This window comes from Liolophura sinensis, chromosome 6 (genome assembly GCF_032854445.1).
Source record: "Liolophura sinensis isolate JHLJ2023 chromosome 6, CUHK_Ljap_v2, whole genome shotgun sequence".
In the NCBI taxonomy this organism is placed as follows: Eukaryota; Metazoa; Mollusca; class Polyplacophora; order Chitonida; family Chitonidae; genus Liolophura; species Liolophura sinensis.
This window is the reverse complement of record NC_088300.1, coordinates 8,129,693-8,149,162: the sequence shown is the minus strand read 5'-3', so window position 1 is coordinate 8,149,162 and position 19,470 is coordinate 8,129,693. Positions and strand designations below refer to the sequence as shown.

Sequence of the window (19,470 nt, the reverse complement as noted above, 5' to 3'; positions counted from 1 at the left end):
AACGGATCAGGTGTAATACAATGATCTTTTGGTTTCATGTCAGCATTTTTTAATCTGTTATTAAACCTGACGTCAACCTTAACTTACCCAAAATGGTTTTTTTCTTCTCTGATTTAGCACGTAAAGAAACTATGATAAATTTGCGACCCATTATTATATCTAACTAGACTAGTTTAGTTTTCATTAGAAATGTAATTTAAACGTTGATAACAAAATATTGGAAAGGCAGTTCCAATGATATAAATGGAAAATTTGAAAGAATCACAACTGGCTACAGAGGCTATCCGAAATTCTTTTGAGAAACATTTAAGCCGATTTACGGCTTTTAAGACCTGTGTAACCCCTGTGTATCCAGAGTTTTGTCCCTTTATTAATTTCATACAGTGGGAAAAGGTTTCATGAGTATCTAGGTAGGATTCGATCTCTTCCGGCGTAATTAGTTCATATTACAAACCAACGACAGGCACTCTATATCCTTTAACAGTGTCAGAAATGGGAGACACGGAAGACGAGCTAGTGTGTTTATTAACTATGCCTTCTAGCCTTCTGTATCAAGTTCCCGGAGTACTATTTTATGACTGTTCGGAAACCCTACATAATAAACCTCTCTGGGCTTATCGGCACGTTGCTAACGACGAAGAACTACCACGTATATATATAAAGAGATGCACGTAGTGCGAAAAGTGTGCCGAGGGCTTCAGTCGTTTTCACAGCGCTTCCAATTCAATCTGTGCACCACGAGCGGATTATAGATGTGCCATATCGACCATAAAACCTAAACTGTAGCATTTTGCGGACCAAAACGAGAGGTATACTCGCCAGGCCGCGCGGATTATATTTGATCTGCTTCCTCGATAAAGCCTCGCTGGGTAACCTTAAGACGTGATTCAGGGATAGCACAGTCTCATATCTCGTCCCATTCGCATCGGCGTCAGTCCAGCCTTCTCATCGGGGCAAACATACACAGCAGTGGCTCGCCTTCTGATAAATGTTAGTTTTGCCATCGCACTGGGATAGTCCTATCTGTGTTCACTGACATTACGATGACAGCCTAGAGGAAGTCTTTTCTAAATGGATATTACCAAACTTCCCTCCAACCAGTTTCTTAGTATGTCAGCGGTCATTCAAAGGGTGAAGGCTTAAAAAGGATAACCAGCCAACCCATTTTTTTCCCGTTGCAAAACTGTTTCCTCTCTGGAAAAGACTTCTTTTCACATCGCTGGGATCTGAGACATTCTACATTATCATTCGTCAATTTTTCCCCAACCAAAACAAGAGCGAAGCAGAAAGCATTGGGCATGCCTGGGAATATCTGGTATAAAATGTACATTGACGAGCCTAGTGATCAGTCAGCTCGATGGATTGGGTATTGAACAGCTCGGATTTATGTTTGCTCTTACAGCATCGCCAGTTTTTCAGGAATACGTGAGTGCGTGCAACATCTGTACATGTGAGACACAATACTAATGCTATATAACCATGGGATGTCACTTCTCTTCCGCAAATAAGCAGAAAGTTTCTGCGAAGACGAGGAAGAATTATCTTGTTCAAAATTCCCAAACAGAAGACGATAACGTTAACCATCAGCAACGACGGCCAGCGGCGGATCCCCCGGTGTTTACCGAAGAACAGAAAAAAGTAGTTTTGGAAAGTTGGCAGTTTATACAGGAAGATATCGCTAAGGTGGGAGTCGTTATGTTCATGAAGTAAGTATGGATTCCTGCAGTTGTCCACCCTTTCCCCCCTGGCAAATCTTTTTATTGAAATAAGACGGTCGTTCTGACAAGTTTTCTGAGTGTTTCGCAAAAGTTAACCGAAAAACTGCCAACTGCTAACGCTAACTGCCCATGTCTTTCTCTGCAGATTAGTCTTTATGGTAAAAGAAACTTGCACGGCATTTATTGGCAGATCAATGACCATTCTTGTTCTTAAACCTTGAGTTGTTTTCTTTACCTTTAAAAAAAAAAAAACCCAGATGTGTTATTCGTTTATAGACGGGTTACACAATGGGAGGTTAGGTGAAACTTGTCTTTCTTGCTTTATATCTATGAAATTACCTGTCATTATTTCTATCGACCCCTTAAGAAACAATTCGACAGCTCCTCAGAAAATCATAATGCCTGATATGGCTGAAATAATTACACGCACGAAGTGACCTTATGTCTATAGCTATTTTTCTTGAGACTTATCCTCCGACTCCTCGGAGTCCTAAGTGACGGAGGATTATATGTATTGTAGGATTCCCAGACGAGGGAGTCTGCGCTCCTTTCTGATCAATTGTCATGACCAGAAGGCAGCCTTTGAAGCAGTGAGCCACCATACTTGTATGCGCTGTACAGTGCGTCAGTTCCACATCTCAGTAATTGGTTATAACGTGACCAAGCTGAAATAAGTCGACGTCTCCTTAGAGAGTCTCAACTCTAATCGATTGTTTGTAGAATGGCTGCCAGTTCTAGTGAGTTTTGGGGCAAGTAGGGAAAACACGAGTTGGAAATGACCCTATATAGTTGTTCTAAGAGGGCCCACCCGTTATATCAATAATACAGGAATCCTCCAGTTGTCATCCATTCCAGTTTGATATCCATGAATGTCAGTTGAAATATGCCACTAGTCAGGCTATTTAAAGCGCTTAGATGCGGTATAATTTGAGTTTTATTGAACAAGCCAGATCTAATCGCTTAACCGGCCAGTGACCGACACACCCTTGACCACTCAAGGAATGAAGACAAGCGATCATCAACCATGTACTTACTCAACTAAAGCGATGCACACCACGCCAAAATCTATCCTTCTTTACTCGTAAATTTGTCAAGTCGATGGTAGCGTGAAGGCTTTAGGATCTCTGTCTAGGTTTTATCAATCAGGAGCTTGTTTGTAAGCTAAAGTGTTAGTGCTTTAACCATTCCAGAAATGTGGACCGGGTTCTTTATACTTCCAACATTCAAGTACTTTGCTCTGTTGATCTAACTTCTCCAATGAACGTCTATCAATCAACCAGTCGGCGAAAGAAATTCACAATTTAAGATGCCACTGATGTGTGATGGTAATGGGTTGTGGAAGTTCGCTATTTCACAGCTGCTTTGCCACTCTACTTTTGACTCAGGCTGTTTTGTGAAAGGAAAATTACACAAAATAAGCGTGTATGCGGGTAGTACAATTAATATTTCTCTTTATTTATTAGTTTTAAACCCTAGGACTGCAATCAATCATGAGTATAGCAAAGAATTTAACAGGGTAATAGAGATAAAGCTGGCATGTAACAAATGTCCACGGCTTGGCTGCTTTCATCTCAACTGCACACGTGGGTTTGTCACCATTTGTCATCTAAATTTCTTTTGTAAAAATGTTAGCAGGGAAAACACGAATTGCATTTAACTGTTACTTCATACACAGAACCAAGATGGATGATTTCTACATGATTTTATGCTGCTCTGATTGTTCTGGTATTAGACGATAGATGGCACTGTTGACAAGAACATCCACGTCAACAGTGTAAGTAATAGGTGAGTCTTGTCATCAAAGAATGGGAAAATACTGGAATGCAAAAATACTGAAACGAGTGATCTTAGAGATGTTGCGTGGGTGTGGACTTACTTGGAACTCGAAATATATATATATAACAATAGCCAGATTAAGAGATATTAATCCGACTTCCAACACAAATCCAATTCAACACAAAATCCCTAGGAAACTGAAAAGCAAAGTGAAGTAGGAAAGTAGGTTGATGCGAAAGAAATTGGTTTGGAATGTTCAAGGAAAAAAATACTTGATGTTCTAGAAGCACAGTCTAAAATCAGTTTTCAACTTTCAACTCGTGATATTCACAATCATTTGTGATTCACTTATGTCTACATTAATCAATTTATCTGACTGATGTTTAACAGCCTTATATGTGACGGAGGTGAGGTTTGTATGTAGAGAAAAGCAGGCATTGAACTATCCCAGTGACTTACTCTCATCACTCATCGAAACCTGGAAGCTGACAGATGATATGGCGTTGATGTGTGGCGTTAAACGATGGGTAATCCACTGGTTCCATTATCTACCATTCGCAGCAATATTCTCGGATCCCACAAAACGTTCTTGAGGATTATTTATTTATTTATTTGATCGGTCGTTTGCGCCGTGCTCAAAAATATCTCACCTATACGACGGCGGTCCCCTATTTGAGGATTAAGTACGAGCTTCCTAACCTTTTATTTGTTTCTAAACGAGGTTAGAAAAACGTTACGTTGTAAATTTGTCAGAGAAATATAGTACATATTTGTGTTGCAATTAAACGGTAGCACAGTGCCACAGGAGAATTTGGATGTAGTACTATAATAGTTCAAAACAGTATAGTATTAGGCATATTATTAGTAAACACTAAGATATCCATCTCTGGGTGGTCATCTTATGTTCAAACACGCATTAAACCGCTTGTATCAACTTACATGGTTTTTGTAAATAAAGTAAATCTAGTTGAGCCCGATGAAAACTCCCGCCCGTCGCCAGGTATCTAACAACCCAATCTGACTTCAAGCCGCAGACGAACAAGTGAGAACAACTCCTCTAATTTTGAAATGAGTCAAAATTTTTATGATTACCATAACAAATGATCAATGATATACTGAATGTAACAAGGCCCCGGGGAAACTGAAAAAAAGACTTTTATAGTGACATCCTTTGGGAAGTGTAGCATCATCTGGTGTCTTAATCGACCGTATAATTATTCACTGGAACATGTTTTAGCTGACGCCAATGAGGCATCGCCGGAATTGATACTGCACTCTATGTCTACTAACTACTCTAACAACGCCATTTTTGATAATCTCTATTTGACAGTTGACAAATGGACTAGACTAAACGCTGGATACCTCTGTGACTAGCTGACTCGACCATTGTCAGATGTTAGACTCATTGTAAAGCAAAGTCCTCGTCAATTCCGTTAACCTTTAACAGAAAACCTGACAGCAGTAGCATTTTGTGCAGGTTTAAAGCATAGATCAATTAATAATGAAAAAGTTGTCTGGTGTTCGAAGAAGAACACGGGGTGGATCGGCTCTGCTTCCAAAGAAACATCTGACAATATTTTCTCACTTTGGTGCAGGATTGTTTGAACAATACCCAAGTGGCCATTTAAGCCACGTCAAGTGGAAGAACTGGATACTATAGCCCAAAATCAGCGTACTTTGAAAAGTCAGCCGATATGCCTGATGAGTCTTCTCATAACATGAACGTTAAATATTGGTCTTGTTCTTTTCTGCAGCCTCTTTGAGACCCACCCTGACGTCCAGGACGTTTTTATGCCATTCAAGGGAATGTCAAAGGAAGATCTCTCTCACAGCTCCCAGCTGCGCTCTCATGCTCTGAGGGTTATGGGCACTGTCGAGAAGTGCTTGTCCCGGATTGACGAGCCCAAAAAGCTCGAAGAGATGTTACACGAATTAGGAGCCAGGCACGTTATGTACAGCGCTAAGGTCGATTATATTGATGTAAGTACTCCAAGCCTCTTGACTTTTTGCTGAAAGTTAACCGGATCATGGTTTAATGCTAAATCCATTGGCTTTACTGCGAGTCGGGAACGAGCCAACCCGGTCTTAGCGTAACCGATACACTGTCGGCGGCAGGCCGTTAGAGTAACATTACCGATTATATCGACGTTTTCACTCGATGAACACGGGTAACGGGATTACGCGGAACAAAACGGAAAGTTTTTCAGGCCGCTCATGGGGAGTTTTTATCACAAAGTTCTTTCGCCATTGCGAGAATTCAATTACGACTATTTACTACCCATATACAATGGTGTAACATACACTTCTCAGATGATCTCTAATTCCTAAGTTTATCTTCCACGGGTTATGAGGTTTGAGCTGAATGGGATCTTCTTTGTTTATAGCTCAATTACCCTTGTCTTCAATTATGTTTATCCTATCACACCTCAGCACCCAGCATTGAGGAAAGATGGAAACACGTCGGATAAACTTTGGTGGTTCTTCTCAGCAGTCTCTAACAGATACAGCCACACACTGGGCCATCTGGCCATCGTTTTTATGACCCCAATGAACAGTTTGTGTGTCTGCCAGTTCCGATACGCATCTCCTTGTGCAGACGCAACACTCAGGCATTCAACATTAGGGGGATAGGCCACTACTGACGACCGTTACGTTCGAAAATAACGGCTAATATTTCCTAATTTGGGACATTAATTGTGCAGACAAACTAATATCCCCTTAGTCGCAGGGTAAAGTGTGAAGATCCAACTTAAATTTCCTTATTACATGTTATTATATAACCCTTTATTTTAACTGTTATGTATAAAGATTTGACTACGTTTGACCTTAAGTGTTGCAATTTTATTTTGGGACTTATGTTTCAGCTTGGAGATGTAAATGTTTAAACCACCAGACCTAAGTAATTGTTGCATGAATCTTCAGAAACGAGAAAGCCTTCTCTGATTAAGCTGACTCTTCATTTTAACCTAATTTTGTTTTAATTATTCTATTTCCACCTTAGTGCACTACAATGACCAAGTAACAGCCTTTTGTAGCTCAAACGGCCATTTGAAGACACTGTGTGCATGGCAAGTCAAGGCATTTAAAACGGTCTAGTATGTAGAGTCATATAAAGTATTCAGCACCTATGACTTTATTTCTGTGGCAATAGACGTCACACAGATAAACATAAGCGAGGAAAATCCGATTTAATAAATATTCAGGGTTAAAGGGTAGGGTCACCATACATTAAAAATGTGCCATCACATTACACAGACGTGTTTCTACGTCGTAATATCATAAATAGAGGGCAGATGATTGCCTCAGACAAAAGAGAGTGACCACAAGAAATTACCGTTTAGATAAGATTATCGTCCACAGCAATGTTTGATAGATCGTGTACTTTTGGCTACCTCGTCTTACAAAGGGATTGCCGTCAGTTCAGTGGGATTTTGGAACAGCTAACGTTAGAGAGCCCATCCATTGATGTCGTAATAATGCTAGTAACGTAACTCAATGTACTATTTTCGTTGGTCCCATTTACCAACCGCTTATACGGTACCTATGTCATAGTTCAGGTTGTGAACAATTGTATAGGCTCAAAACTGGGTTGGCTGTAAACGGTTGTGTAGGCTTTAAACAATTGTGTTGGCTTTACACGGTTGAGTAGAGCATCTTGGTGCTGCTTGTATCCAGGCACAAAATGACCACTAAATGTATAGGTGTTTTTGAATAATGACTAAATTCAAATTGGACTTACACACTGCTGTCTCCACAGTATTCTATAGTCTCGGTCTTTTATATTTTCACCTATATTTAACTATTATTCACTTATTAGAAAAGTAGCTGAGTTTTGTATGTGTCAAACACAGATATTCACCGGCAGATTGGTGAAAGTTGTAGATCAAATTACTTATTTGCAGCAAATTTGAGTCTGACCATTTATTTAGTAATAATTCAAAGGTTAGAGTAATCTCTGCACCGAATCAACTCATCGCGGGTCCCAGTGATTGAAACACTAGCATCTTAATTACTCAGCCACCCATTCGTATGGTATTTAAACATAATGATCATTAAACCACAAACCTCTTCTGCATAATTACTTATTACCAAGTAAAATAGCACTTCCGGTGATTCCAAAAAGTCGCAGTCTACTATAGTTTGCCTTCTGCATTTTAAATTCATGGACTCCGTAATCTAATCCTTATTCATTTATCTCACGCGATGCGGTTTTGAGACAAGCGTTTTATTATGCCCATGAATTGCCGTAGTGTGAAAAGCGCTTTTGACTCGCGAGTTGGTCTCGTTAGGAACCAGCCGAGCGATGTACGAGATACTGTTGAACACACCGGTACATATCCCGGATTGGTACATAAACGGAAGTCGTATTTTAGCCACCCTGTGAAGTCTATTCCGTGTCATGGAAGCAGATGTGCTTGGGAAATTGCCAACGGTGGCGCTATAAGCAGTTATCGCCCGTAAATTGTGTTCATGGCGAAATAAATCCCTTGATATTAGATCAAGAAACCGCTGTTAAGCACAATCACGTGTTGCAATGCCATGATCAAAGGGGTCTAACCTTCCCTTAGGAGGCAGAGGAAACTTTTAACAGTTAAGTGGGTCCGGCCAATCAAAGCTCTCTATTTGTGGAGTCCTATATACCCCCTCCCATCTTTCCATTTCCCGTCAGACATTTCAAATGATGGTTATTTGGTGATCGGACTGGTGGTGCCACTGATACAGCCGCCGATTGTAAGTCTGACGGGAATCATCCGTGAAATCAGGGGAACTGGGAAAATGATGTGCTACATTGTGACCAGAAAGATAAAACCTTTGGGTTACGCGGGCTTAAGCAGCAAAAAGCGTGGGTGACAGTCTTGAAAGTCACTCCGGATTACTCAGAGTTCAATGTTGACAAAACTAGCGGGTAGAATGTCATTTAAAATTTCATTCATGATTGACTGTATGAGGCAATGTCTGTGAGAGTTTTGGGTTGAGTTATACCTCGCGTAACGATGTACAATCAAACGAAAAAGGATGTCAGTTCATTTTTTTGGCTACCTTACCCAGTAATCTTTTTATCAGTAATCAGGAACATAATCATAAAATCAAAAGTTGTTTTATCCACCCATTATTCGTCTAAACGATGTTTCCATTTCATGTCACGACATTTCCATGTCGTCCACATTTTACTAGACATAATGCGTCGATATTGACAATTCTACATCTACGTTTATTTTTAAAAGACAATGTGATTTTCAGTATTGTCAGGTATGTTGTACTTTAATATTTGCGTTACCTTTGCATACATTCATGAAGACAACCCATTTGTCACCAATTCGTGTAGGTAAAGTTTCTTGAATTGCAGTTATCACCTTAAGTCTTGTTGTCTTTGGGCACTTGGACCCTTGGAGAAAAGAGCCCATAAAAGTCATTACATGAAACAGATTTAACTGGTTGTTCAAGAATCATGTTGGATTTATTTATTTGATGGGTTATTTAGGCCATGTTCAAGAATATTTCACCTTTAAGACGGTAGCCAGCATTATGGTGGGAGGATACCAGACAGAACAAGGTGAAAATCCACTATCATTCGCAAGTTTGTTATTTTGGATTACAGTTGGGATGATATTTGGGACTGTCGTGGCAAACACAGCATGACGCCGACAGAAAAATTAAGTGAAAATCTCACAATGTAGTTCTAAACCTGAAGCCTCCACTGGTGATTATCCGTGGGTTTGTAAGGAGCAAGGTGATGGTTTCGTGGGTTTGTAAGGAACAAGGGGATGGTTTCGTGGGTTTGTAAGGAGCAAGGTGATGGTTTCGTGGGTTTGTAAGGAGCAAGGGGATGGTTTCGTGGGTTTGTAAGGAGCAAAGGGATGGTTTCGTTGGTTTGTAAGGAGCAAGGGAATGGTTTCGTGGGTTGATGTTGGATTGGGAAAGGAATGGTTGTGTTGGGGTGGTACAAAGATACAAAAGTGGAAGGAAAATAACAGAGAACACCCTTATGCTGTGTAGAAATAATTGGGGTGGCATAGGTGTGTGGGGTCAAAATGGGCGATAGGAAACGACCATAAGTGAGGGATATTTCGATCCTAAATCATGTTTGCACTTGTCTACATGCATTTGTTCTGGCTATTAATATATATGCGTCTGTAGTATTAATTGTTTGTTGACGATTCATAAAACATTTTTGTCTGCACAACTTATCCAGCTATTCAACTCACTTGATTGCAGCCTATAATATGATAAAATAGCTCAGATTATCTGGAATTCTGTAAATGGGACTTAATTAAAAAAAAAGTTCAGCATTCAATTTGTTGCTCTCCTATTTCCTAATAAGAAACACATTTTATTGCCATGCTACAAAACATGATGGACACAGGGAAACAACAGGGATTAATATACAAAAAAAGAACAAATGGGCTTGACTAGGGACCAATGACTCATTCATTGTATTGAATAGGAACAAACAGAAGTTGGGATGTAGATTGACTACAGGATTCTGGCTGTGACGTGGATCCTAGACTATAGCGTTCTCTTTCCAATCATCTATCAGTGATCATTACCAGTTCATTTTGATCAGCGGAATGGAATAGACATTTCATTGTCCCATTGCCCTGCAGACCCTCTTGTACAGACATGTGTATTGTTCCACTCTGGCGCGGTAACATTTTGACTCGTTGCCCGCAGATTTACTGCCGAGTTTCCCTGAGGACATAGCTACCTTTAATAACTCATATAATTAAATATTCCATGTCCGTTTATCTCCTGGCAACAAAGCTATGATGTTCTAGGCCCTAAAACTTTAACAGGCTCTAAAGTTGTACAGGGCCTAATACTGGATAGGCCTTAATGCTGTACAGGCTCTAATGCAGCATGGAGGATAATGCTGTACAGGCTCTAATGCCATATAGGTCCTAATGCTGCACAAGCCCTAATGCTGTACAGGCCCTAATGCTGCACAGGCCCTAATGCTGCACAGAGCCTAATGCTTTATAGGTCCTAATGATGCACTGGCCCTAATGCTGTACAGACCGTGATGCTGTACAGGTCCTAATACTGGACAGGCCCTAATGCTGTACAGGTCCTAATGATGCACAGGTCCTAATGCTGTACAGGCCTTAATGCTGTACAAGCCCTAATGCTGTACATGTCCTAATGCTGTACAGGCTCTAATGCAGCATGGAGGATAATGCTGTACAAGCTCTAATGCCATATAGGTCCTAATACTGCACAAGCCCTAATGCTGTACAGGCCCTAATGCTGCACAGGCCCTAATGCTGCACAGAGCCTAATGCTTTATAGGTCCTAATGATGCACTGGCCCTAATGCTGTACAGACCGTGATGCTGTACAGGTCCTAATACTGGACAGGCCCTAATGCTGTACAGGTCCTAATGATGCACAGGTCCTAATGCTGTACAGGCCTTAATGCTGTACAAGCCCTAATGCTGTACATGTCCTAATGCTGTACAGGCCCTAATGCTGTACAGGCCCCATTGCTGTACATGCCCTAATGGTCTACAGGGCCTAATGCTCTACAGGCCCTAATGCTCTACCGGACATAAAGAACTACTAATGTATGTTTCTTTCCGTAAATGAACCACAGTGTAAATACAGTTTGCATGTTTGCCTAATCTTAATCATTAAAGGCACCTTTTTAGGCTGAAAGTAAAGTTGCAAAAACGTGATATTTAGGTTACAAATTATAAAGTTCCAATTTGTCAAAGGTGACATAGGCGCAAAATGTCCTATACTTTGTTATACAATAATGATGTCCAGTACACACTCAAACTATACTACATGTATGTATGCCCCTGTCCATTTACACTGAAGCCTTTCAATCAGCAACACCCTTACATGTACTACCTTCGTAACATATCCCTCTTGCATCTCCACGATTATCACAATCTAAGATACCTTTGTCAAAGGTCTTAAATGTATATTCTTTCAACAACAGATGTAAATTTGGGTTTTACAAATACGCCAATATTTATCCTATTTTAACGTAGTTCAGATCTGTAGAAACCGATCATTTGGTTGACTTGAGCGATCCGAGTGATTTGGACATCAATTATGACTAAAAGAGGAGTTGGAGCGCTAGTGTGGTGATGAGGAGGGGTTGGATAGTGGGTAATTATGGAGAAAGAAAAGATTACTGGGAAGATTACACACATGGAACGCTTTGTAATGAAATACTTCGTTCAACGATTGTGTCAGGGCATTTTGTCAATTTCCACCTAAATCATCGATGTTTTATGTTCCATTGGGTAACAATATAAGTACAGGAATAAATGGCTGGATAAATTCATGAAAGGATGGACGAATGGAGGCATCCACAAGGGTAAGCTCATTCTTGATAAGTTTTGAGAAAGAAACTACGTCATGAATTCCGTCATGAGTGCTGATTAGCAGTAAGAGGGAACATACAACATCAGAAAGGCAGGAAATATTAATTTCAGTCCCAGCGTTTGATATTTTTTCTAATGAAACCAGCTGATTGTAGATCAAAGAAACGGACTAAGTCAATTTTGTGAAAACTGTCACACTGGTCAGTTGATTTGGAAAATGCGTAAATCCATCTAGAAATGCTCATTTAGCGATTTTCTTGAAAGTATAAATCTTTGTTTGTTATCTACAGGTCAGGCAAAAGAATCTTTCAGGCTAAGTATGGTATTTGTTCATTGAAAGAAACAGTTCCGATAATTTCCAAATCAGTCGTTTTATTGAGAACGCAAAATTATATTCTGTAAATAAATGGAATTTCCCGATAATCTTCATCCTACTGATGTAAAAAATGTACTGACAATGTCCAGTCCTTCGATTTTATATGGAGGAATTTAGAAAACGGAACTTTTCCTGACTGTCGACACACCTTACCTTTTTATTTCACATTCGTTTGCACGTTTCTTTGTACTGTATATAGATCAAAAGCATAATCCAGGTATAGAAGATAGGTTTAAGGGTTAGATGATTTGTAGAGCAAATCGTTTCAGTTACAGAAATACCTTTAGAGCCACTAGTCGTTGGAAAAGCGTTGTAATGGCAAGTGACTTGAGGAATAGACAAAGAGATAATAAACATATGTTCACAGGAAATCAGTCCAAATTATTTGATTAAATTCCTTCATTTATAAAGTCTTCAAGTTAATGGTTGAAGAAAAAACGTGTATATGAATGACAGCATAATTAAAGTGTGGTTAATAATCACATATGTTTTAGAAAGTTTTTGCAGTCTAAGCTAACTTCATTTAATAATCACAATGCTAAACGTGCTCAGCGACAGACACACTCAGACAGGCAACGATTTAAAACCATTTAAACGAATTGTCTCGTAAATGTCTGGAGATGGTTATATAGCATTTGAGTTTTAACTAAAAAGATCCGGGAATTTTGCTTTCTTTTATGTGCTTCTGACAGGTGCGCGACAAATGAGACAATGGGATAAATATGAACAGTTATCGCGGGGAGATCCAGGAAAACAACACCATTAAAGCATTAAGGACAAAAACTATTGTTTATGTCGTTGAATGTGAAAGTGCAGTTCCCTAGCAGAAAACGTTGCGCTTTTTCTAGCTTCTATATACATTTATTCTGACGAACGCAGTTGCCTCTGCGAGTATGTCCATCATCAAGTTCTGTTTATGTCGTCATAATTGAGAGTAAATTATGCTTCGGCACACAAAAACTCTATGGGGCAACAATAAAAGATAATGGTATGCAAAGAAAGCTTTGAGGCTGGATAGGTTCGATCCTTCCTGTTCACCATGGAGCGTCCGACAACGCGTTGAGAATCAGAAGTCAGCGCCCGTGCGGCAGATATTGATTGTATTACATGGACAAATACCTCCCATCACCGCCAACAGACGTGTAGTTTTACTCCTAGTTCCAATATCAGTGACAGCCAGCCTAATAATAGTAGCACTTTCCAGGTTCGAATGTCTCTAATGTATTCCTTGTTCGTTGATCTGAGAAGGTATATGCGCTCGGAGCACCCCAAGTTTCAATAAAGATGGCAGATTTTAGCTGACGGATCCCTACGCCAATTACCCGACAAGCAGTTGGTGTGTAGAAATCAGTGATAACCTCCACAGAACATAATCCTTCACAAGCCAGCGGAAGTGATTCGCCGCGCAAAAGCAGTAGGGTTTGCGGACTGAACTGATAACAATTATACTTGGGCCAGATTTTTTCTTGAGATTTTGCCAAAACCCATTTCAATGTACCAGTAATACAATGTAGAGGCCAAGCGGCACGTCTGGCTTCTATCAGTGTATTAATTTTCGATCGGGTTTATTGGGTTCCTTTTGCCATACTAGAGAATTGCCAGCCGAACCTGGATCTCTGTTCGGACAAGCGAGGATCAAGTTGAACTAACAATGTTTGTTATTTCAGAATGAGAAGAGCACACGGTGCTTTTGTTACAGGCGGAACTTATCCCTTTAACAGCGGGCTCTCTGAGACTAATCCAATTCATTATGTTGCCTATTTTTCTACCTTAGACATGGAGGACAACGTCTAAAATCTCTTAATCTCTTTTAAAATGAAACTTGGCATGCTGTATAATAATAGGTTTTATTTTCGAATGGTTCGAACAATGGCATGAGTAATTCAAAGGTTGGAGTGACCGACGTATATTAGGTAATAGGCGCTTGGTTCAGCCTGGGAATGTCGCTCGCTTCTATTCGGCTCATATTCAGTTAACCACGTTAACCACTTTCTCGTCAACTACTCCTCATTTCCTAATCTCGATGAGCATGCACAAAATACTTAAAGGGAATGCAATTAACGACTGACCCTTTAACTCCTCACAGTCCACAGCTTATAGCGAACCGGTGAAGATGATAGTTCTTTTTTTGTTTTCTGACGGAGCATGATGCAGCCACCGTAACCCTTCGTTTGTGTGAAGGACCCGAAGAAGAGATTATTGATCGGCAAAGGGGCAAATATTCATTTGGTTTTATCAGAGATGTTAAAAATAATGTTCACCATCACGGTCGGTACAGTCTTGTTGACGCTCGAAGCTTCGACCTTAGGCAAATATATTTTTATACCGCTGATTGCTTTGGATCACCCTCACAGTCTGCATGACAACCTCTCATTACTGGCATGTTATAATTTACTTCATTCCTCATACTCTTTTTTCTGCTTTCTACTTTCAGCTTATAGGGCCTCAGTTTATTTACGCCATTGCTCCGGCCTTAGGGGATCGTTGGACACCGGAAATGGAATCAGCATGGTCAGACTTGTTTAAGTTTATATCCTATATTATAAAGGAAGCCATGCTATTTTACTGACGGATTCAAATGGATGCCCACCAAATGGACAGGCTATAAACAACCATAACCAGATATTCTGCCTTTTGACATTTCCACGAAAACGTGCCGAAAAGTTTCGGGCAACCGGAAAAGACTTACAGACAGGGTATCATGGTGAATTGTGACAGTGGTACAGAGCACGAAGAATGCAAGGAACTGTCGCGCGTTCCGCATTATATTGCATAGGAAAACAATATATGGTTCTCAGTTGTATGCTAGATCAGTTTTGTCCACATAAACCGATACTGAGTGTCACGAAGAGCTAAATGTTGCGTATAATTCCGTTGTCGTTTTGTTGTTTCCCTATAAAACATTGTAAAACGTTTGTAAATCGCACACTTCGTCTACCAGTCTAGCAAAGGGAAAAGGTTAGCATCGGGAAGATCTGAGCTACTTCGATACGCTCGAGCAGATTTGCGGGTAATCAAACTGGTAAATGTAATGATGTAACTCAACGATTGCCTTTAGAAAACAGAAGTAGTTAAGTCAAATCAGCTGTGCTTTTTTCTGTTGCGTTTATTGGGAATTGTCGTGCATGGACACTGTGTTATGTGCCTCGGCAGATCTACATGGTCTTCTGGAGATCGATTTGCGGACAATGGTATTAGCCCTAAATGTTATCCCAAGGGCTTGCGGTGAAGGGGATTTCAAACCTGTGGACGTCAGTCTAGAAATACCGCAGGAGTCGACAAAAAAAGCACGGAATGGTGGAAAACGCAAATCACTGTGTAATCGCCTTTATTCTGCGGATTCTACAAGATTACTGCGCGCGGGGAATATGTGAACAGACAGCCTGACATTTCGTTCTTTTAGACGAACACATAAAGTTGAACATTACGGCATTTGATTATTACTCTGGGGTAATGGTCACGGCAGTGGTGTTGCAAAATAAATGTAGAAGACAATTATATTATCTCTGTGGTGATTTGGTTTACAATGTAGTATTAAATAATGTATGACAGGTTTTATTCAAATCACCCGATAAAACGTCAGAAATGAAGCGCACATATCTGGAACCAGCGTTTTCTACGGATCTCCCTTAACACATCCGATATGAAACATATTTTGTAAAGTCAAGTATTATTATTTATTATCTATATGAGGGTGAAGGATGAGGATATAAGGGGTATTTCACTCAGTTATATTTAATTTGATTGGTGGTTTTACTCCGTATTCAAGAATATTTCACTTCTACGACGGTATTATGGTGGGAGGATATCACTTTTGTTATCTCACACCCAGTCGCCATGATGTCAAAAGAGAAAGATTTTGTTCCTCGACGGTTGTCCGTCGTGCTGTAATGGGACACCTTTTCCTGACCATCGTGGTATAATGGGATACCTTTTCCTGACCATCGTGGTATAATGGGATACCTTTTCCTGACCATCGTGGTATAATGGGACACATTTACTTGACCATTGTAGTATAATGGAATACCTTTTCTTGACTGTTGTGGTATAATACGATACCCTTTCTTGACCGTCGTTGCAGAATTGCATACTTTTTCTTGTCTACGTTATTAGAGGTTATCGGAGTACTGCGGTTATCAGAGTACTGTGGTTTTCAGAGTATTGAGGCTATCACAATACTACGTTCATCAATACTGAGCTTATAAGGTTACTGTGGTTATCAAATGAGTACTGAGATCATCAAAGTACTGAGGATATCACAATACTGAGGTTATCAGAATATTGAGGTTATCAGAGTACAGAGGTTATCAAAATACTGAGGCTATTAGAATGCTGAGGTAATGGCAATGGGAGAGCCTGACACACGACGAAAGGAATTCAAAGCGCATTAAGAACACGTGGTTTTGTAACGTTGCAGTGGTTGTGTACTTCCTAAATCTTCCATGAACACATACGTCATACCGAAAAGACGTACTACAAGAAAGAACAGAAGAGCATAAAGTTTTAGACGTCTTTGTTGGCGACAGAAAGGAGTTTTCTGGACTGGGTTGTTTTATAATCCCATTAAATTGTCACTTAACTTCCATTTAACTTACAAATTGATATCAGATGTATTGATTTATTTATTTAATTGATTGGTGTTTTACGCTGTAGTCAAGAATATTTCACTTATACGACAGCGGCCAGCATTATGGTGGGAGGAAACCGTGCACAGCCCGGGGGACACCCACAACCATCCTTAGGTTAGGATGTATTGAGAACCCGCTCTATGAATACTGATCTCTTTATTGTCATGTATTAATTTGCCATTATGGATTCACATGTCGTTCACATCCCATTGAATGAAAAGTTGATAACGATTACAAAAAATCGCATGGTTTTCAAAAATAATGTCAGAGAAAAATACGCATAAAATAAGTATATTGGTACTTTTTCCGGGAGAAAGAGACAGCTAAACATCAGTCTATAATGCCAGTGATGCTGAAGGTTCTTCTCCTGCAGTTCGAATAAGGTAAGATTCGTGTGATGAAAAATACACATGGCACAGTACAGATTTTTGAGAAATTTAGCAAATAATGCGTTTGTGGGTGTAAATGAGGACAAATATCCTGAACGCTTCATGGCACAAAGCAACCGTAATCGTAGCGAGGACACCATACAGTATGTCTCTATGGTAAACCACAGGGTCCCCACACAAAATGCAGTACTACTGCCCAGTGAGAACCCATTATGCTGGAACATGTATGCCTCACTGTTATTATCTACAGACCGTGAATGTGTTTTAACGCCAATCTTAACAACATTTTACTTATAAGACGGCGGTGATCTCTATACGAGGTGTAAACCGTAGTACTTCCAACTTCTTTGCTTCTTTATTGTATATAAGCATTCTTGTTCAGCTGACATAAGTGTAACAGAATAAAGCGGTGTAAATGTGTCATTGTTAGAGCAAAAAACAACTCAGGCATTTCGTATTGTATGCTGTTTCTCGTAAACCATGAGGCCAGTAATCAAGTTGATATAAGTTTGTGTAACTTATATAACCATATGTATGCAAGAGAGCCAAACGAAGACCACCATGTCTTAGCTTATGTCTTATTCTTGGCCCCTCGTATTGACTCAATTCTTAATCTTCCGAACAATAGTTACAGTCGGCTGTGTTCGGTTTGCGTAACTGTGGGCTGTGTGCTTAACTGTCGGCTGTGTTCTGTTTGCGTAACTGTCGGGCGGTGTTCTTTTTGCGTAACTGCACTCCTCCCTCTTGATTTACCCACCGACACAACGAGTTTCCAGCACACGGCATTTGGCATTGTTTAACCCTCAGAGATGTCTGCGCATGGATGTTCACACATAGCGTCAAAGTTACATAAGACCATCAAAAACCAGACAAAGGCACCGAATGAATATGTCATTTCAATGTGTCATATCATCTCCAGGGCGACAGGATGTCAGAGTTGTCTTCCCTGATTACAATTTCATAAACGTTCATTAATTCACTTCCACATAATGTTTTTCGTTAAAACGTTTCCTGTGTTACCCTGTCATAAGACCACTCGGCAGACGATCCTATATGTTATATTATTGTCTTTTTGCTATCGTAGTGGCTGCACAGATTACTACACCAGCAGTTGACATTACTGCATGATTGGTTACTAATTTCTACACTACCGCAAAATTCTGCTTCTGGTAATATTTTGCAGATTTTTTGAAGTAGCGGCATCTTCTGTCGAAATTGTAACATCTAATTATATAAACACTTCAGATGTGGAAATGACAACTGAATGACAACACATAGCCCTTATTTACATGCATAATCCGTTCCCGACAGACATGAAATATAAGGCATTTAATTACCATCTCGTTTATCATGAAGATTTGACTGATTAATATTACCACACAAATATGTCGTATGCATAACTAAAGTCTATTTCTTGTAAACTGACGCGAATATTCAGCTCTGTAAAATGTAAAAAAAATTGCCAGTGACAAGCAACACAACAAGCTCTACACATTGATATGCTCTACGACCGCATTCTTGTAAGGAAGATGCAGTTAGAGCACTTTCTCTGTATACTATACTTTACATATTTTTATCGAACAAACATTTCTGAGGCGCTGTTATGTGTCTTAATGCTATGTACTCTCATCATAAAAAGTGTTAAATGATCGGGAAATGTGCAATTGCCATGGACATGGTCTAATGGGCCGTTGCATATATTTCCAGTTAATTAACCTTTGCTAATACCCAGAACGCCCTCAGCGAGAGCGTAGGTTGCTCTTGGTATGGCCAGCTGGCGAACCAAATGTCTTTTTGTTATCGCTGCATTGCCCAACACACGTAAATCTCACTGGTGATATTCATATCCCAACAGAGTTCAAATAAACATGACTTCCTACATAGCGTGACTTACTCTGTCCGCCTCCATACGCCCATGTTCCGTGGTGATTTGTAGAAGGCACACAATTAGATTGATAGGTAATGCCCACATATCAATGTAATCCTTTACGGATATATGCTACCGTTCGTCATAAAATGTAACAATAGCAGAACCATTCTGATATAAACCAGTTTATGAATACTTGAACCCTCACTGTCTTCACTGTTACACTTATATAAACTGTATACTCACTTATTGTTGTATGAGGGATTTACATAAACGGACATATGAAGTTTGGCCGTCAGTTCAATGTATTGGTGGATATTGAGCATGATAACCAGTTCGTATTGTTCATGGCGACCTCGGCGTTATTGCTCAATAAAACTTCAA

At 39.9% G+C, this 19,470-nt stretch overlaps 1 protein-coding gene across 1 annotated transcript; it reads left to right on the top strand.

The window, feature by feature from the left end:
• The first annotated feature begins 1,053 nt into the window (after positions 1–1,053).
• LOC135468923 (uncharacterized) lies at positions 1,054–15,687 on the top strand. The gene is made up of 3 exons (XM_064747415.1): positions 1,054–1,706; positions 5,249–5,474; positions 14,637–15,687. The coding sequence occupies exons 1-3, from the start codon at positions 1,480–1,482 to the stop codon at positions 14,769–14,771; spliced, it is 588 nt and encodes a 195-aa protein (XP_064603485.1). The 5' UTR covers positions 1,054–1,479; the 3' UTR covers positions 14,772–15,687.
• Positions 15,688–19,470: the final 3,783 nt, after the last annotated feature.